Genomic DNA, 19153 nt, shown 5'->3' on the forward strand with positions numbered 1-19153 from the left:
CTCATGCAAGGTTTTCTACAAATGCATAATTGACTATAGCATATGCAGTTCAGAACGTGCAATGAAGCGACTCTTGCTTGGAAGGGAGCTGTATTTTACCACCAGTGGCAGTGGTAAGAATTTGGCAGACAGCAGGAATGCACCATATGGTTTGCTCCGACTTTCTGCACACACTTAAACTCAATACTGCAAAATTTCTTACATAAATATTCCCCCAGGAACCTCATTGTGCAAAGCCATTCTATAAGATACAACAGTGCAGTCTTGGAGCTCCACCAGCTGCTCCTGCCTTAAAAAGATGGCAATTTGTCTGTTTATTAACCCCACTCTTTCCCCTAAAGTGGGAGCAGGTTGCAGAAAAGCCACAGTCCCAAGCCTCTCAAATAAACCGCCTGTGATATATGACCAGCATGTGATTCTCACAGGGGACTTGGCTAATGTAAATTACTTTACTTCATGGTTGAAATGTTATGCACTGCAAATAGAGATGTCTCTCAAAAGCAGGGCTGGGTTGCTCCCTCAGCTGATGGACCTTCTGCCAGCAGGCAAAGGCCTTCTTATTCTGATGAGCAGCTGAGAAAGTTCCTTTAACAAGACTGGTGTTGTATTTTTGAACAGAGTTGCTTTCAGATTGCTATTTAAATAGCATTTTAATATTATAATTCATTTCATTATGGTTTAAAATTATTACAGTATGCTTTTGTCTCTGTTATTGTGTGCCTTCAAGTAAATTCTGACATGGCAATTCTATCGCAGGGTTTTCTTGATAGCATTGGCGGGTTACACACCGCCATTTAGTACATATTCTTCCGCACCCCCCTAACCCTAGTACGTATAGAATACGTAAAAGATGGCGGCGCCCTGTTCATACGGGCACCGCCATCTTTACGTATCGGACACTGTGCGTCTGGACGTCGCGCGGCATCTATGATGTTGCGAGTCCGCCCCAGGAGCCTTGCAACGTCATAGAGGCGCTGCAAAAAGAAGCTCCAAAATGGAGCTTCTTTTTTGCTCCGCGTTGGAGCCGCGCGGTGTGGCTGCTGCGGCTCCCTCACAGAGCAAATGGCGCCGGCGGGAGACCGCCGCAAAGCAGCGGTCTATAACCCGCCATAGTGTTCAGAAGAAGATTCCCTTTGCCTTCCTTTGAGGGGTGAGAGAGTGTGACCTGCTTGAGGTCACCCAATGGGTTTCCAAGGCTGAGCAGGGATTTCATCCCTGATCCCCAGACTCCGAGTTCAACACTATGCTACACTGGTACTTATCTCTACTTATTATTTTTATCTCTACTTATTTTTTAATCTTGCTGTGAGCTGCCTTGAGTTCCGGATTTGGTACAGAAAGACAGGTCGTAAATGCATATCTCATAAAAGTACATTATGTAGAAAATCTAGATATTTGAATTAAAATTGGTCTCTGACACACTGGGATGTTCTGGATGCATGAAATTTCTTCTTTTTTAAATTCACTCTGTGTGTGTGTGTGTGTGTGTGTGTGTGTATGAATGAATGAAGCCCCTTCATCAACATGTGGGACTGGTTGATGATGTGTACTAAAAACGGAAGGGAAAAAACTGATAAGACGTCATGAAATAGCAATCTTACAAAGTGAGGGTAACTTGGTTAGCCTATGGAGTTTGGAAAAGTATTTGGAATACAGCTCCTCACATTCCCCCTTCACCATGACTACCAGCTGCAGGACTCATAATTCCCAGATTTCTCTAGCCAGCAATCATGTTATCTGGAGATTGTGGAAATTATAGTCCATAAAAAGTATTTTTCCAACATGTGGAATGTGTGATTGATTTTGCATATATTTGTGTGTGTTTGTGTGTGTGTGTGTGTTTCAAACAGAAAAACAATGTTGCTTTATAATGGATGAGGGCTGTTCAAGGATGGCGGTTGGACAATGTGAGATTTTAATTCATGGAAAGTTTTGTCATTAAAGAGGAGTGCATTCATTTAATGAGAAAACCAGGTGGAGTATTAAACAGTGACAGATCACAAGATGCAGTATAAATGATGCCACCAACTTGCACAAACACAAATAGCAGATTGCACAAACAAAAACAGTTCCAGTATGTGCACCCTAATTCAGTGTTAGCAATGTGGGAGATGTTTCTCTGTATTGCTGCCTCTCCGCTTACTGATTGGGAGTAAAAAAAATAAATAAATAAAACACGCTATGTTGATACTTATAGCAGATTCTGTGAAACTGGAATTTTCAGATCTATATACCTGCAAAGTCAATGCCATAATCTTTTAGGGCATTTGATGTGGGCACAAAGAGATGAAAAAGGTATCAAATTAAAGCTTAGTACACGCAGAACTGCAGGGGGAAAAATACCACCTTTTCCAATGTAAACTGAAAAATCAATCAATTCAACCAAAGAAAAAAAGTGAGGTAAACAGAAGCTACAGTTTTGAAACCTGCACAGGGATTGGACATCGGCTCTGTTTATTGATGTGGGAGCCACTCTAGTCATTAGTTCAGCTGGTGGTGTTATGGGTTGTTAATGAACATTCCAATCACTCAGAGGTTTAAAATGCTGTCAGCATATAAAGCCAAGGATCAGAAAAGCTGTGTGCTTTTGGCAGGAAAGGGTTCAACAAAGTAGGCAGTAGGAAACACTATGTTTAGACTGTCTGAGTGAAACTTGCTCCCAATCTGTCTGAACCCTCCCAATTCTGTTTTGGGGACAAACAGCAGACACGGGGAGGTTGATTTTTAGCAGACAATTGGCATGGTGGTCCCAATCCTGATTGGGACAATGTTCTGGATGTTTCTTCAGTTTCTTCACACTAAAGGTCACTAGATGTGCTTACTTTTTTTGGGGGGGGGTATAAATAACATAGGCTAGAATTCTACAGCAGCTATATAGTTAAGTATGCTACTGGTTATGATCATGGCATTATTGTCACAATATTGTCACAAGTTAAGTATATTTAACTAAGGTCCAAAACACACTTCAGAAATAGTTTTAGCTGCCCTGGCTCAGTGCTAGGGAATTATGGGAACTGTAGCCTTCTCTGTCAGAGAGCTTTGGTGCCACAATAAACTACAATTTCCAGGCAGTTAAAGTGGTCTCAAACTGGTTTATTTCTGCAGTATGTTTTGGATCTAAATAAGCTTTCCTGGACTGACAAACCCCTTATGGAAATGTCATTCATCAGCAGAATGGACCTCCTTCTCCCCATGCAGCTGATGCCTGGTAAAGTTGGTTTGGGATGAATGACAGTGACAACAGTGCCACAACTGTGGCTAAGTAGCGATCATGAATATGGAACAGTTACCTAGATATCTGTAACTGTTCCATATTCAAGATTGCTACTTAGTCACAATTGTGACACTACTCCCACAATTGTAACTACCGCAACCCATTTTACTGAGTAACTAAATATATGATGTAGAATACTGACCGTAATGTATAGTTTGATTTTAACTATGGACAACTTACATGAGCATATATGAATCAGTGTAAAAAAAGGAAAGGGGAAGTCTGCAGAAATCTATGTAGAAAATCTTATGATTTTGCAGCTAACACAAATGAATTTGAAAATCTCCAAGCTTCTCCATCACCTCTTATTGCACATAATATTTACAGGAAAAATAAAAAAGAATACCATTTGGAGTATTGGCAATGCCTACTTAAAGCATGACTGTAATCACTTTACTGATGCCCTTTGCTTGTTTATCTTTGAGCCTTTCTTATCTTATAATAAGAAAAGACAGCAGTCTCTTCTGACTGTTATGAAATTTGTTTGCTTTCAAGGATTTGAGAGTCAGGAAGATACAGTGTAGTTTGATGCATGATTTCCTAGCCAGCATCTGCTTCCAGAAATAAATATCTTGCTTAACATAAAGCATATCATGCTGCTCTTCAACAAGTGTAAAAATTATTTCAAATAAAGTGGAAAAGGAGGAAAAAAATAAAGAATATCTAGGAAACAACATACAACATACATTTTGTAGCGTCAAATCATTGATGTTAGTTGATAATGCTCTCAGCCAGTCAGCACTCTCCTGGGCTGTACAATACTGAAGTATCCCAGTGCTAACTCCATCGAGTGCCAGTACTTCAAATGCATTAGATCTGCAGCAAGAAGAAATATATAAACCATCAAGGAAGCTGTGGTTAGTCCTCTTTTCTCATTCATATTTCCACAAATTAGCATTTATTATTACAATTGGCAGATGTGTATGAGTGTGTTTTGTGTGTGTACCTTAAAGGAACTATTAAGAGGTAGTGCAACAGTAATTTATTTCTAGCTAATCATTAATATGCATTTTAGTTTGTTTAACTTTTGTTTAAAATACTGTCCTTTACAGACTATGGCGGGGTACAGACCGCCGCTTTGCGGCGGTCTGCCGCCGCCGCCAGTAGGTCCGCGGGGGAGCCGGAGCCTTCAGACGGCCCGACTCCCGCGCGGACCAAAAAAGAAGCTCCAAAATGGAGCTTCTTTTACCGTCGCGTTTGCGACGTAGCGAGGCGCCAGGGGCGCGCTCGCTACGTCACAAGCGGCGCGACGCGTACGGACGCTCAGCGTCCAATACGCAAAGATGGCGGCGCCCATGTGGAAGGGGCGCCGCCATCTTGTACGTATAGGATACGTACTAGGGTTAGGGGGGTGCGGAAGCACCGCCCCTTCCTAACCCTAGTACGTATTCTATACGTACTAAATGGCGGTATGTATCCCGCCATTGTATAATTTGAAAATACCATCACATAAGTGAATTGTGGAGCTAATGTCCTAATAAATCATGTGAGTGTGGAGTGTCCTAATAAATCATGTGAGCTGACTTAGCTTGGTGGTTAAGAAATACATTTCATGTTGGGCAGTCCCAGATATTACTGTATATATTCATATAGAAGTTTAGAATTTTTAATCAAAAAATTGACCCCCCCCCCAAAAAAAAATGAGTGCGCCTATCCACAGGTCAATATAAGTGCTGTACCATAACTCCTATACATAAAAGGAACCATCTCTTGGTGAAAAGCAAGAGTGTAATCTGTCCTGGAAGCACTATCTCAGCCATCCAGCCTTTAGTATGAGCACAAACAATTATGCCTACTGGATTTTTGTAGTGCTTTGGCAGCATTTTCGTTTGGTTCATCCTTTAAATCCATTGTTACGTGCCTCTAAGTTTTCCTCTTGACTTATCCATGGGCCATATCAAAATCCATAATTTTGTTTTCCAAACCTCCCCTTGGCTTACACATGACATCGATTTATAATCAAGTATATACGGTATTTCATATTAACAATAAGTCTGTATTTTGTAAACCCTTTAACCTTTCACAGATGAAAACTGGGGCATGTGTGGCCAAGCAACATCAGAGTGTTGCAAAGGTGGCAAAAGTTATGAATGAGAAAGAACGCACAAGCTAGAGGAGTCTGCAACACTTTGCTTTTGCCCAAGTCTACTAAGAAGGGCATGAATCCAGCCCTTCCAGTCGTTTCCTTGTACTGAGTTAATTGGGTATAAACTACTTTTGTATTTTTAACTCAGTTTGTAGCAACTGAAAGAAGTCAAGGACAAGTGAAGAAAGTGGGATAAGAAGAGAGAAACTGAAACATTTAAAAGCAGCTGAAAAAGTTGAATGACAGAAGATTAATGGGGACTATCCCTGCCAAATTGGAACAGTTGGAGGGCATGGTTTTGGCATGTTAGTCCTTGGAAGAACCCCATAAGGTAAAGGAAAATGAACAATAGAACAGAAGATAGCTATACACTTCCCAGAATTATAGTTCCTGGGCAAACACTTGATTTTCTTTCTTTGGTAGCAAATGGCAGGCAAAGAAGGAAAAGAAAAAAAAGTTTCAGTTCATAAGTCTGTTATGTACTGCCTTGGTGGTCTAGGCTGAAATTGGGTTCTTGTGCTGATCTTAGTTACAAAGTAGTTGTGTGGTGTATGTGAATGCCCTGTCTGTCACTGTACAAGCGTCTCTCCAGCAGTCTGCAGCCTGCTTGCACTTCAGGTAATGCCTAGGAGAAAACAGCAGGAGGCAATTCCTCCCATGGGGCTTTTTGAAAGGAAGTGCAGACAGCCAAGGAGGCAGCACAGGAATGGAGAGTTATAATAGAAAGAAAACAAACCTCTATAGTTACCACTCAATGATAAGGTATGCTCTAAAAAGGCATTTTAAAAACTCAAAAGAAATTTTAAAGTGCTTTGAGAATGAGATGTGTTTTAAGAAAGATCTTTTTGTGGAGGGAGAGAGAATTATTTGGGAAATTTGAGGGTAGTTTTTGGCAACATACTCACGGACCTTGCGGTGATCTCTGTGACATATAGCTAGATAAGATTTAACTGCTGTACACTCAGAATTACCATGTCAGTGGAAGGCAGTTCTCTAAGTGGGTCAAATGGGAAATGAAGGTCAAGCAGCCAGATGCTCAGCCCAATGCTGGCCCTGTACTGTGGCTGTGTGAGAACTACTGGAATTCAAGGCAGCCTCAGTACATGTGACAGATAATCCTGCTAATATGGTCACATCAAACTGCCAAATATCTAAAGAGAAGCATGGATCTCACTCTCAGGAGGTGTTAAACAACTGTGAGTGGTGGATCAAGATTGCAGTCCTAAGTACACGGCATAGTAATAATCTCTGTTATTCACTGTAGGGGCTTATTTCCAAATAAACATGTATTTCACCACTCAATACTTCCACTCAATATCACCTTATTTCTCTGGAATTTTTTAAACACTGTCACACAAAAAGGTGCTAAGAAGTACTTTTCATGTTTGGGTTATTTAATTATTTATCGAATGATTTGCACTTTAATTGCCTATCCTAAAAAGCCTGCCACCACCTAAGGCTAGATTATCAATAGTACAATCCATGTAAGTGTTCCAGTCCTCAGTGGCGTAGGGGTGCTAGTCGATTCGTTCTGATACTCATGAAACTGCATTGATAGGCACAGTTAACTGAGAAACTGAATACAAATGCACAAGATCAGTCTGTTAGTCACACCTGAAATTGCAGGGTTTTCCCCACTTCTCATTTTGTCGTCTGAAACATTCAATGAGTGTGTGAAAGTGTGGAAAGAACAAGTAAGTGATATGACAATACTTTTCTTATTTGGTTTTGTTTTGTTATAAACCTATTTGTATTTTGAATAAAGATATTTAAAATGCATGAAAATGCAGGGCTGAAAATGTACTCAAATATGAGGATATTTTTCATGTAGTCTATTGTATTTGTGTATTTTAGTGATTTTTCATGATCACCAACAATGGTCCGCCCTGGCCTCGCATCGGGAGGCATGGAGATACTGCGGCCTTCTTTGAAAGCTCACGCCGAACGAGTCTCAAAGAGAAACGACAACGCAGAAAGAACCACAACCCGGAAACATCACCCAAGGAGACTTTCTGCTGTGCTTACTGTAACCGGACTTGTTTATCTCGAATTGGCCTTTTTAGTCATCAACGTGCTTGTAGAAAGTGCGGATGAGTCCTTCCTGAATCTTCATTCACGAAGAAAAGCCAGAGAGATATACTCAGGTATAAGTCTAGAAATTTTAGTCAAAAAATTGACCCAAAAAAACCTGAGTTGATTTATTCATGAGTCACTGTAAGTACTCTAATAAAAATGGAGCCATCCTTTGGTGAAAGGGAAAAGTGTAATCTGTCCTGAAAACACTGACTCCCCTCTGCTCTCTCATCTGTCCAGCCTTTAGTGGGAACGCAAACAATTATGTCTGCTGGAATTTTGTTAAGTTGTTTGGAATAATTTTCCTTTGCTTGACCCTATAGATCCTTTGTCACATGCCCCTAAATTTTAACCTTGACTTATACATGGGTCATACCAAAATCCATAATTTTAGCTCCTAAACCTGCCCTTGACTTATACATGAAGTATAAGTTGCGTATATATGGTTGTTTCTATGCCATCTGTCCTAGAATAGCTTGCAGAATCAGAGAGGAAGCCCTGTATTTGAAACTGGTCTTGTCCTACCCCACCAGATGACTCAATAATACTGAATAATACCAAAAAAGACCAAAAATAACAATAATATTAAGAATAAATAATGCAACAGCGAACAAATATAATACAATAGCATAATAAGGAAAATATATTGTAAATGCACAATTCGAATCTCTCTAAGAAAGAAATTTCCCAGCCAGGGTGCTTTGTCTTGCATTCCAACCAACTGTAGTTAGTAGCAATGGGGGGGGGGGGGGGACCCAAAAAACCAAACAGGTTTCCCAACAGTTGGGAAGAATAATACAAAGCAAGACTTTTGCACAGTTTTCTCAAGGTATTCAAACCTCCTGAGGTGTTGTGAAGAAATTATCATTCAGAAAAAAAATGAGATTTTTCTGAGCAAAAATCATGTTTCCTCCACCAAAAACATTCTTCCCTGCACTGGAAACATATCTTCTACACAGAAAACCTTTTTTTCTATGAAAAAGAATTGTTTTTTTGTGTGTGTGGAGGGGGTGGTATTATAACCTCTGCAAAACTTCACAACATTAAAACACAGGGAATATATTGCACAAAGAAATTATTGTTTTCTATTACAATGTGGAGAAATCTGCAGCAATTATTTGTCATTGTATATGAGGATGACTATAGTCATAGATTTACATCACTAAAACTACAGGCAAGAGGAGATAGCCAGTGAATACTGTCAGTCCTATTTGGGGTAGGGAAATTGTGGGAAACATTTCATCCGAATTCTTCCAGATTTATGAAAACTTTTAAAACTGTTTCTTAGGACAGGGCTCACTAATAGACAGGGCAATAGAGTAACTATTTTGTTTTTGTCTAAAATGTTTCTGGATGTCTGCTGAGGGAAGTGGCAAGTGGGATCAGAAGCAATGGATTTATCAGCCTGGCCACTATTTTGCATCCTCTACAATACCCTGATAATACTGTTCTGGGGCACTGTGGCAGATCAAAGGTGGCAGCTGCCATAAGAGCTTATAGTATAAATAAATCAAAAAGCAAACAATATTCACAGATAATGTTGCAAAGTGGTTGCTTTTTCTTTTTGTTGCAAGGCCTATAAAATAGGGTGAATCTCTCAGAGTTTTCACCTGTGAAATTCAGCAAAGCTCTAGGTGTACTCCTAATGAGGAGAGATCCAGAGCAAGAGTTCTGTGAAGAACAGTCTATCATGCTGATTTTCTCTTAGAAACAAAAAAGAAGCCAGTACAGATGAAATAAATGCAGACTGAAGTTATATGAACAGTGAGCTTCAACTACAGTACTGGCTGCACAGACATATATACATGCTTTTCACAAGAACTCCTACTTCGGATGTTGTAGACTTCCAGCGTAGATACTAGAACCACATGAAGCCTGTTCTGGTGTATCTGGGAAGACATGCAGGCCTGTTACAGACTGCCAAAATAAAGCTGCTTCGGGTCTCTTTGGAGGTATGCTATTTAAATGATGCATGGGTCCTAAGAGTCCGGAGGTTGCGCCAAAGCCACACTCCATTCCTAAGCACTGGAAAACCTTTCCTGCCAGTTTTCTATAGATGTTAAATAGTACAGAGTCAAGACTGAATTCAAAAGGATCCCATTGGCTAATGGTTAAAGTAACAATGAGCAATACTCCAGCACCATCTTCTGCGAGCCACTCATCATATAGGACTCAGGGACATGTAAAAGTTTCATTCCCAGTCTCCACTTTAGACAGATGACTGATAAATACGATCATGGACCTATGGCACAGAGAGTTCCAGCAGAAGCACTGGGAACATACTTCCTCTGACATAAATCAGTTTCTTGCATAACTAAGGTGAAGGTGAGCTCCATTTCTTACACTTAAAAATAAATTTCACTATTTTATAGTGTTGTACCCCCCCTCCAATTCTTTCATACAATTTTTGATCTTTATAATTATGCCATCTTTTTCTTTTTGTATCTTCCCCCCCCCCCCCCCCTTAGTCTTTTGTCTGTTCTCCCAACTGTTTGTCATTTACTGCTCTATTGTATTTCCCCCCCTTCCTCTCAAACAACTATTCAACTTTAGGGGCTTGTTGTTCAATCTGTAGGCGTTTCTCTCTCATACAATGTCTAAAAGAAATGTGAGGCAGTTATATGAAATTTTTCAGACAAGTCACCAACAATCTTTGCTCATGCCCTATGAGCTAAGGAATCCTTCTTATACATTCCCCTCAGCAACCATTCAGCCTCCCCCAGAAGCTGATTCTGTCTGGATCATTGTTTATATTTTATATTCCTTTTTAGCAATCCTATTCAGTCTATTCCACTCAGCTCACATACCACACAGCAACCTCACAACTGGTAGGGAGTGATCCTTCTTTTGGAATTCAAATATGATTTGGTCATTACTATTGTTTGAACACACTGATGAGGTTTCAAGAACTTGCACGGCTACTAAACTCATTAGAAAGCTTTGGCATGCTGTCATCTCTTCTTCCTCCTTCTCTCTCTCTCATTTTTTGTTTCTCTTCTTTCTTTCCAATTCCTTTTTTCCTTTTTATTGTGGATAAACTGTATTGTGGATAAACTATATAATAAGGAAATATTGAAACCCATTCTGAATTTTTGGGATATGGCAATTTTTGAGATATGTACTCACATGCTAAATAAGAATTAGGTGTCAAACAAATGCCAATACAGTACATTGCCAACAGAAGAAAAATAAAAAACAGGTGCTGTTTCTAACGAGTTAAACCTAATACCTAATGAACTGAGGGGCTCAGCAGATGGCCCTAAGGGACAGCTTTGTGCCACCCCTTTCCTCGCTGGATCAGGGCCATGACAACTACACACCATGCCCCCTACTTTTTGCTTCTTTTTGCAGCAAAAAGAAGCTGCAAAAGCCACCACCTGGTCAGGTGGGTGGCATAGGGGCAGAGTCAGGGTGGCCAGCATGCAGTCGCCACGCCCCCACTCTGCCCTAAGGTTGGCATTTAGTGCCGGTCTGTTGGCTGTCAGTTTCAAAGTCTGCAAATCCTTCCTTGGAATTATGTAGAATTTTCAGCCAGAGAGCTCCTCTAGGACCTCACCAGACTACACACCACAGGATTCCACAGAATACTGTCAAGGAAGTTATAGTAGTATTATAGTACTATAACTGTGGAGTGTAAAAGGGCTGCTGAAAGGCTGGCAGATTTTTGTGCACTTTTAGTTGGCTTTTGTTGATATCCACCCTTGAGTCAATCTTGATCCATGGCAACCCTGTACATGAGATATCTTTAAGATTCCTTATCCTCCACTGCTCTGCTCAGGTTCTTCATATTCATACCCGTGACCTCTTTTATAGAGTCCATCCGTCTAGCATGCAGCCTTCCTCTCTTTCTGCTTCCCCTTTCTTAGCATTATTGTTGTTTTCAATGAGTCATGTCTTCCCATGATATGACCAAACTACAACAGCCTCAATCTAGTCAGCTTGGCTTCCAGACAGATTTCTGGTTTGATCTGGCTTAGGACCCATTTGTTTGACTTCTTGGCTGTACATGGTATCCTCAGTACAGTCCACCCTCTCCTTACATGGGGGATCTGTTCCGGACCCCTCCGCGTAAGGCAAATTCCGCCTATGCTCAAGCCCCATTGGAAACAATGGGGCTTGTGCACGGCGGTGCGGCAGCGCGCGGGGCACAGCGTGCACCCCGCGGCTTGAGCACACAAGCTCAAGTCTGCATAAAGCGTGCCTGTGTATGATGCGGGTGCGCTGTACTCTTCTCTAGCACCACATCTCAAATGAATTAATTTTCTTCCTATTGGCCTTCTTAACTGTCCAGATCTCACATCCATACATGGTTATAGGGAATACAATGAATTGTTCAGGGAGCAGACATTTCCCATTAACAGAAAATTTGCATTAATGGGAAATGGCTGCTCCCTGAACGATTCAGGGATGCTGGAGGTGAGGAGACAATTTCCTGACATTTAGGAAGCATGTCAGGCTTTCACACACATGTGCTTCCCTGATATTTTTCGGGTGTTTTACCAGTGCTTATCCCATGGTAAGCGCTGGTGTAGAAATCCTCTATGTTGCAGAATTTTGACCATGTTTTTGCTTGCTTGAGAGATTAGAGCTATGATTCTATAGTTGCTGTAGTCTTTTGCATCTCCTTTTTTGTGTGGATGGTGATGTATATTGATTGTTTCCGATCTGTTGGCAATTGTTTTGTTTTCCATGTCTGTTGACATCTGTTGATCAGCACTGATGTTGATTCTGTTAGTACAGATTGAAGGAATTTGATTGGAATATTGTCTGTTCCTGGTGATTTATTTTTTCCCCATTTCTCTAATTGCAGCTTCTTTCTTTCTTTCTTTTGACAATTTGGGGTTCATCTTAATATGACTATTTGATGCGTGTGCCCTTCATTTTGTTATCCCTTTTATATAGCTCTTCCGTGTACTGCATCCAGAATCTTCTTATTCCTTCCTGGTCTTGAATTATATTTTTATTGTCATAGAGTATCCCAGTCCCTGGTTTGAATTTCCCTTTGATTTCCCTGATCTTGTGGGATAAGACTCTTGTTCTTCCCTTTTTGTTGTTGTCCTCTATCTCTCTGCTTGATCATTGTAGTATTTGTCTTTATCTTTTTTGCACCATTCGTTGAACTGTAGTTTTGAGTTTGTTCCTGTCTCCTATTTGTTTTGATTCTCTTCTTTCCTTTACTGCTTGTAGCATGCCATGGCTTCTTCTCTTTCTTTTTGACTAATGTAAGTGGCTGTCTGCATTTGTCATGCCCAGAGGATGAGGGGGCTGAGCTCAGTTTGAGCCTGAGCCTGAAGCTGAGCTGGGCCCTAGCTCTGCCCTGCCAGCTCAAGCAGAGGCTATGGTTTCCCAGGAGGCTCAGCAACCAAGCCTTCTGGCAGCAGAGCTTTCAGGCATGGAAGAGGATGAGGAGAGCATACCTACCTTCAACCAGTGAAGAGATGAAAGGGTGTGCTTCTGGCATTTGAAGAGGCTTTAGGAAAAATGCTGAGTCATCAACAACAACTGAGCTCATGCGAGTTGATAATAGAAACAGGTGCAGGATGCCAGGTCAGTTGTCAGTGATTATTTGAGTTTGCTGGCGAAAGCACACTTGTCTATGACTCTCTCCTTGGTCTGAACCCTTGACACTCAGACTGCATTCTCGTCTTGACTATCTGGAACCCTTGACCTTTGGACTGCCTTGTTAATCTGCCTCACCGGAATTCGAGATCTCGGACTGCTTGACTATTCTCTGTCTGGACTCTTGGTTTGAACTTTGCTTTAAACCTATTTTGTTTGCATGGACTTTGCTTTGCCTTAAAACTGCGCCAGCCTCCATGAACAATTTTGTTGTTGTTGTTTAATGCTGCTGCCAGCATCTTTGGCTACTTTCCCGGACAGCATTCTTTTTTTATTATGCTTCTGGATTCTGACCATAGTTCTTCTGGTTCCCAGTCTAATGTGCTTAGTAGTGCAAATCTGTTCCTTATATTGCCAATAAATTCTGTTGAAATATTGTTTAAATCAAATTTGGTATGGTGACCAGTTTTGTTCTTTTCTTAAGTTTTACTTTTATTCTTGAAATAAGTAATTCATGGTCTGTACCACAGTCAGCACCTGGTCTAGTCTTGGCCACCAAAATTGAGCTTCTCCATCTTTTGCTTCTGATTATATAATCTGTTTGGTTTTTGTGTTATCCATCTGGTGATGTCCATGTGTATAACCTTCTCTTTAGCTATATGAAAAAGATGTTTGCAATGAATAGATTGTTGGCTTCATAGAAATCTATCAGACACTCACCTGCTTCATTTTTTTTTTGGTCTAATCCAAATCTGCCTACTGTTTTTGATTCCTCTTCGCTTCCAACTTTGGTGTTCCAGTCGCCTGTGATTAGTTTAACATCCTGTGTTGGTATGTTGTCAATTTCTTCCTGGACTTTTTTGTAACATCTCTCTACTTCTTCCTCGTTTGCATTTGTGGTTGGTGCATTTGCTTGAACTATGGTAATATTCATAGGTTTTCCAATAGGTAATTGAGATTTCCAATAGGTTATCATTCTGATTTGGCATTATATCCCTTTACTGCTTTTGCCACATCTCTCCTTAGTATGAGTGCCACCCCATTTCTTTGTGTATTCTCATTCCTTGAGTAGAACACTATGTAGTTGTCTAAGTCCAGTGGCCTATTCCTGCCCATTTTAGTTTGCTTACTTCCAGTACTGCTATATTAATGTGTTCCATTTCTATTTTTACTATGTCCAGCTTCCCTTGGCTCATGCTTCTCACTTTTCATGTTCTTATTATATGCGTTGTACTGCTCTGGATAGCTTTTGCATTTTTAGCTGGTTTCCTGCTTGTCTCACCATCTTTTGAATTTTTATGCTTTTGGCTTCTCTGGCAAGTGTGATTTTCTCTGTTTTTCTACCTCTCTGTTTGCTTCTTGTCTTGCCTGTGTCTCACTTGGAATGTCTCATCATAGAGTTTTCTAGGTGAGGGGGTTATGCAAGGAGGGTCACTATTACCTCCCCCCCCCCCCCAGTGCTTAGTGCTAACAAGTATCAGCCATAATGTCATCATTGCTTTCTCAATATCATAGCCAGCCATCCACCATTGCTGCTGCCAAACAGTATAGTTATATTATAGTTGGCTTAATAACAGTATTATGACAAGATAGATTTTGGAATTTGTATTATGGACAGCATGGTGTTGGTAAGACAGAATTTTTATCCAATAGAGCCTCAAAGGTATTCTGGCCTACTGATTAAGCCTAATTTTGAATGAAACTGCAGCCACTGTTGAGTTTGTTTTTAACATAAAACCAGATTATGATGCTAGGTTCAATCAGTTGACAGTTCTATTCTAGAAGCAGTCCACAGGACAAACATTTTTACACGTCAAGATCTCAAACCAGAGCTTTGGCCTAAAACAGGGGTAGGCAACCTTTTTGAGCCGGGGGCCGGGTTGCTGTCCCTCAGACTACTGGGGGGCCGAAGCCAAAAAATTTGTCCCCAAACCAGGACAAATGTAGGACAAATATAGGACTTTTTCAAATGTAGGATATATTTTTAAAATGGAGGACATGCAAAAAAAGTTGCTGCTTTTTAAAAAATGTTAATATAAATGCATGTTTCTTAGGCATAATCAAAATGGAGGTCATTTTGGCATTATTCCTAGACAGATGGTAGAAATGTGGTTCCCTTTCTGGCCAAACCCCCCCACCCCCCCCCACCCCCGCATTCCAAAACACACATGACAGCACATTTGAGCATTTCACATGGCTTTATTTACCATGGGTTCTTGCAAATTTCATAGAATCATAAAATCATAGAGTCGGAAGAGACGCAAGGGCCATCCAGTCCAACCCCCTGCCATGCAGGAACTCTCAATCAAAGCATCCCTGGCAGAGAGGCTTATTGCATAACCAAAACCTTTGGGTTTAATACTTAACATGGGGTAACATGGCTATGCATATTGAACATGTCAAGGTGGATTAACAAGAAGAGGATTTGCCCTCGGTTAATAAAAATACAGGAAAGGGAAAATAAATACACACATATAGGGGAAAAATCCACTTAATCAAAATACAGGGGAGGAAAATAAAAGGCACACAGAGAGATGGGGCCAGGAATCCACTTAACAACAACAACAACAACAACAACACACATGGCAGGGCAAAAACATGTTGGAAATGACTACCTTCCTCCTCCTCCTTTTCCTTTTCATCTTTGGCGCCCAACAGCACCCGGAAATGGCCCTTTTCTCTGCCGCTCGTCCACAAGGAGAGGCTTGAGCTCAGTGCTCCTCCTCCTCCTGGGAAGCCTCACCTTCCCATTGAGGCTGGCCAATGGTCGACTGGGGCTGGAAACAGCCCCGCCCCTGGCCTTTTCCCATTGGCCAGCCAGCCTCAAGGGAAGGAGTTGCTCTTTGTGAGCCCCGTGCGTGTGCACGCACACAAGCCGGCCGCTCACTAGCTGCTTCCGGCCCCAGGCAGGGAACTCCCAGGGCCTGTGCGGCCGCGCTAAAGCGCTGCGCTCAAAGAAGGAGCGCAGAGAGGGGCAGGTGGGTGGATGGATGACTGGCCGGCTGGCCACATCAGCAGCCAAAGGCGCCGCACTAACAAAGCCCGGGGGGCGGGGGCAAATGTTATGGCAACCCTAGCTGCGGCGGCGGCGGCGGCAGGACTGCCCTGGGGCCGGTACAAAGGCCTCGGCGGGCCTGATTAGGCCCGCGGGCCGTAGGTTGCCGACCCATGGCCTAAAATGTGAATAGTTTTAAAGCTTAAAGTGAAATAGAACTTAAAATAAGTGTGAAAACTTTTACCAGTTGGCATTATCAACAAATAGGGAGTAAAAAAGTGAAAAGATCAACTGGAGTTATTTACAGTTTCTTTTGACTAATTATAATGATTGCAAATACATTCACTAAGTCTTTCATGGTTGTTCCCTTGGTAAAAGAGGAACATGTTGGAGAAAGAAAAAAAATACTTGCCCCCAAAACTTACCATCATGCAGTCTATTTAATCCTTTGTTGGCAAATTGCATTTATCTCAAGGATAGCTTTACAGACAGCTTGAGAGGTCACTGTGGAACACACCTGTCTCTTAATATTCCCTGAACCATAAAATTATTAGCCAGACTCATAGTCAGTTCAAAATCACCATACTGTCCAGACATTATATTGCCGGGTCAGATATATTTTGATTTCATGCCCTAAAGGTATTCTGTGACATAAACTATAATGATACACTTCACTGAAACAGTAAGCTTCATGCTCTAGTCTTTACAGTTAGATTATGAAAGCCCAATTACCTACTGAAGGCTTTCATTTATCCATGCTATCTACATTTGTGACTCCTATTCATATTGGCTAGTACTATATGTCATTTATATGCTGTGGAAACGCATACATATGTGCATGTGCATATGTGTTTATCCATCATCATGCAGCCAGACTCATAGAATAGGACCATCCCTTCCTAGTTTTCTTCTGGAGTCCTCCAACCTCCCCCTAAATTTGCTTCTGAAGTTCCCCACAACCTTTTTAACTTCTAGCATTTTGTTCTTGAAAATGCCTTCTGTGTATTCAACATACTTTTTAGCTTGGAAGGAGATGGAGAAAGTAGATTTTAATAGGATATAGTCTTGACTGTACAGAATAAACAAAAACAACAGGCAGTGGTACATAATTCTGATGGGAAAACAAAGCTCCAACTAGAATATTCATGATGTTACAAGGATGTATTCTGGAACCTGTAATATATTCCTTTCTCTGTTTCTAGAGTTTTCTGCCATCATCAGCAATTGGCAGTCATCACAATCTATTTATCTGCATGTCATCTTCCTGCATAACTGTGCCCAAACTGACTCACAACAAACCACGTTACAGAAAGTATATAAATTCAGTTACAGAGAGAATTACAAATAGACATTGCATAAATAGATTAATACATAATAAATTATCACACATTACAATGGTTAATGATATACAAATAAAATAATCTAATCTGGCAATTTAAAATTAGGCAGAACAAAGGTAACCAGAGAAAAAAAAACCCAAATAGGTCACTATTCTATTTAAAATTTAAATTGAAGCATAACAAAGGTAACCAAAGACAAATTGAAGTTTTCCACAATTAGTCTACTAATTTTAGTGAACAGCTCCTGCCCTCAACTCAGTCTCCTCTCTCAGCCCTTCCCTCATCTCTCAGTTATAGAGGTAAAGACTGACAATCTCACTTGAAGCTTCAAATTCTCTTACAAACAATGTTAAACTCTCGAAAAACCTACAAAAAACAATGTTAAATTCTCCCAACCTGCACCCTGCTAGCATTGTTTCTAGCCATCATGTTGTCAAAAACCTTCTCTTGTTCTATCTTAAATCATTATCCTGGAAAAACAGATCTCGTTTCTTGTACGTGTGAAAAATGAATGATTTTCAAAATATGTCGTTCAAATTTCAGTTACCCTGCTGTTTTTAATTATACGTACAAGGCACAGACATATTACAAGAAAACAAGTGCTACATCCATCAGTGTGATATTCACAGCCCTGGTCTGTCATAATCTCAGACATTCAAACATTTTGAGGCACAGGAAAAGATTCTGATGAGGATGAAGCCCAGACTGCTTTCTCAAGGGAAGGATGGACAGAGCCCTGCTGCCTTTCTCCAATTCAAAAGATATAAGGCTTCAGTCAGTTTAGCTCCTTGCTGAAGAAAGATCCTTCCATAGTTGTCTTAGCAGAAGAAAGCTTCAACCAGTGACATTCACTTGGAACTAACCAATGTCCTGTTTTCATCTGTCCTTACATAAGAGGCCTTCTGCCATGGCTTGATCTTACTTTACTACTCTTCACCTACTTGATCTAATCTTACCTTTTGTGACTTGGCTTTGCCTGCTTTGATCAGATTTTACATACCTTGATCTATCTCCAACAGATACTGTTTGTTTCCTTTTCAAGCCTCAAGCACTCACAAACCACTTGGTGAGTTCAGGAGCAGAGAAATATGCCAAGGTGCCCTATTCATATGAGGTTATCCATTCATTTTAAACTGGGTTGGAAATCATGCCGCCCTTCAGAGATTGATGTGCTGTGTGTTCAAGTAATTTCCAACCTCTGTCTTGGGGTTTTCTTGGCAAAATTTGTTCAGAGGCAAATTTGCCTTTGCCTGCCTCTGAGCCTGAAAAGGTGTGACTTGCCCAAACTCACCTAGTGGGTTTCCATGGCTGAGTGGAGATTCGAACTCTGGCCTCCAGAGTCATAATTGAATGCTCAAACCATTATACCATGCTGGCTCTGTTAGACTGCAACTCTAATGTCTTTCCTATGTGAGCCTTCTCAAATCTTAAGATCACCAGGGGATGCTTTTTCTTGGTACTGCCATTATCACAGTCTTGTCTGGTAAGCACATGTGAGTAGACATTCTCAGTGACTGCTTCCAGACTGTGGAATTCCTTCCCAGGAAAGGGTAAATCCCCCCTCCCTTTCCTCTCCTTTGATTAGGAAGTAAACACAGACATTTGACTGTTATCTGGTTGAGAAGAAAGGTTCTCTAAATTGGTATGTACATGGTACTTTCATTCTTATTGTTTTAAAATGATTTTATACTGTTTTAAATTGTTGCATTCTAATGCAATTGCTTATTTGTTTTTGATTCCCCCCCCCCTATTTTATCACCAGGTTTTTAAGTGTATATGGTATTTACAGCGCTTTATAAATAAAGGATAATAATAATAATAATAAT

General features: G+C 40.8%; 1 protein-coding gene across 8 annotated transcripts in view; it reads right to left on the reverse strand.

Moving 5' to 3' along the window:
* The window catches only part of SNTG2 (syntrophin gamma 2), a 301906-nt gene that overhangs the window by 67242 nt on the left and 215511 nt on the right, over window positions 1–19153 (reverse strand). For all 8 annotated transcript variants that reach the window (XM_089531045.1, XM_089531046.1, XM_089531044.1 and 5 more), the window contains one exon: window positions 3961–4090. In XM_089531045.1, the coding sequence (XP_089387171.1) occupies window positions 3961–4090 (130 nt within the window). The remainder of the gene's footprint in view (window positions 1–3960; window positions 4091–19153) is intronic.

This window comes from Sceloporus occidentalis, unplaced genomic scaffold (genome assembly GCF_023333645.1).
Source record: "Sceloporus occidentalis isolate IW3139 unplaced genomic scaffold, rSceOcc1.0.p SCAF_6, whole genome shotgun sequence".
Taxonomy (NCBI): Eukaryota; Metazoa; Chordata; class Lepidosauria; order Squamata; family Phrynosomatidae; genus Sceloporus; species Sceloporus occidentalis.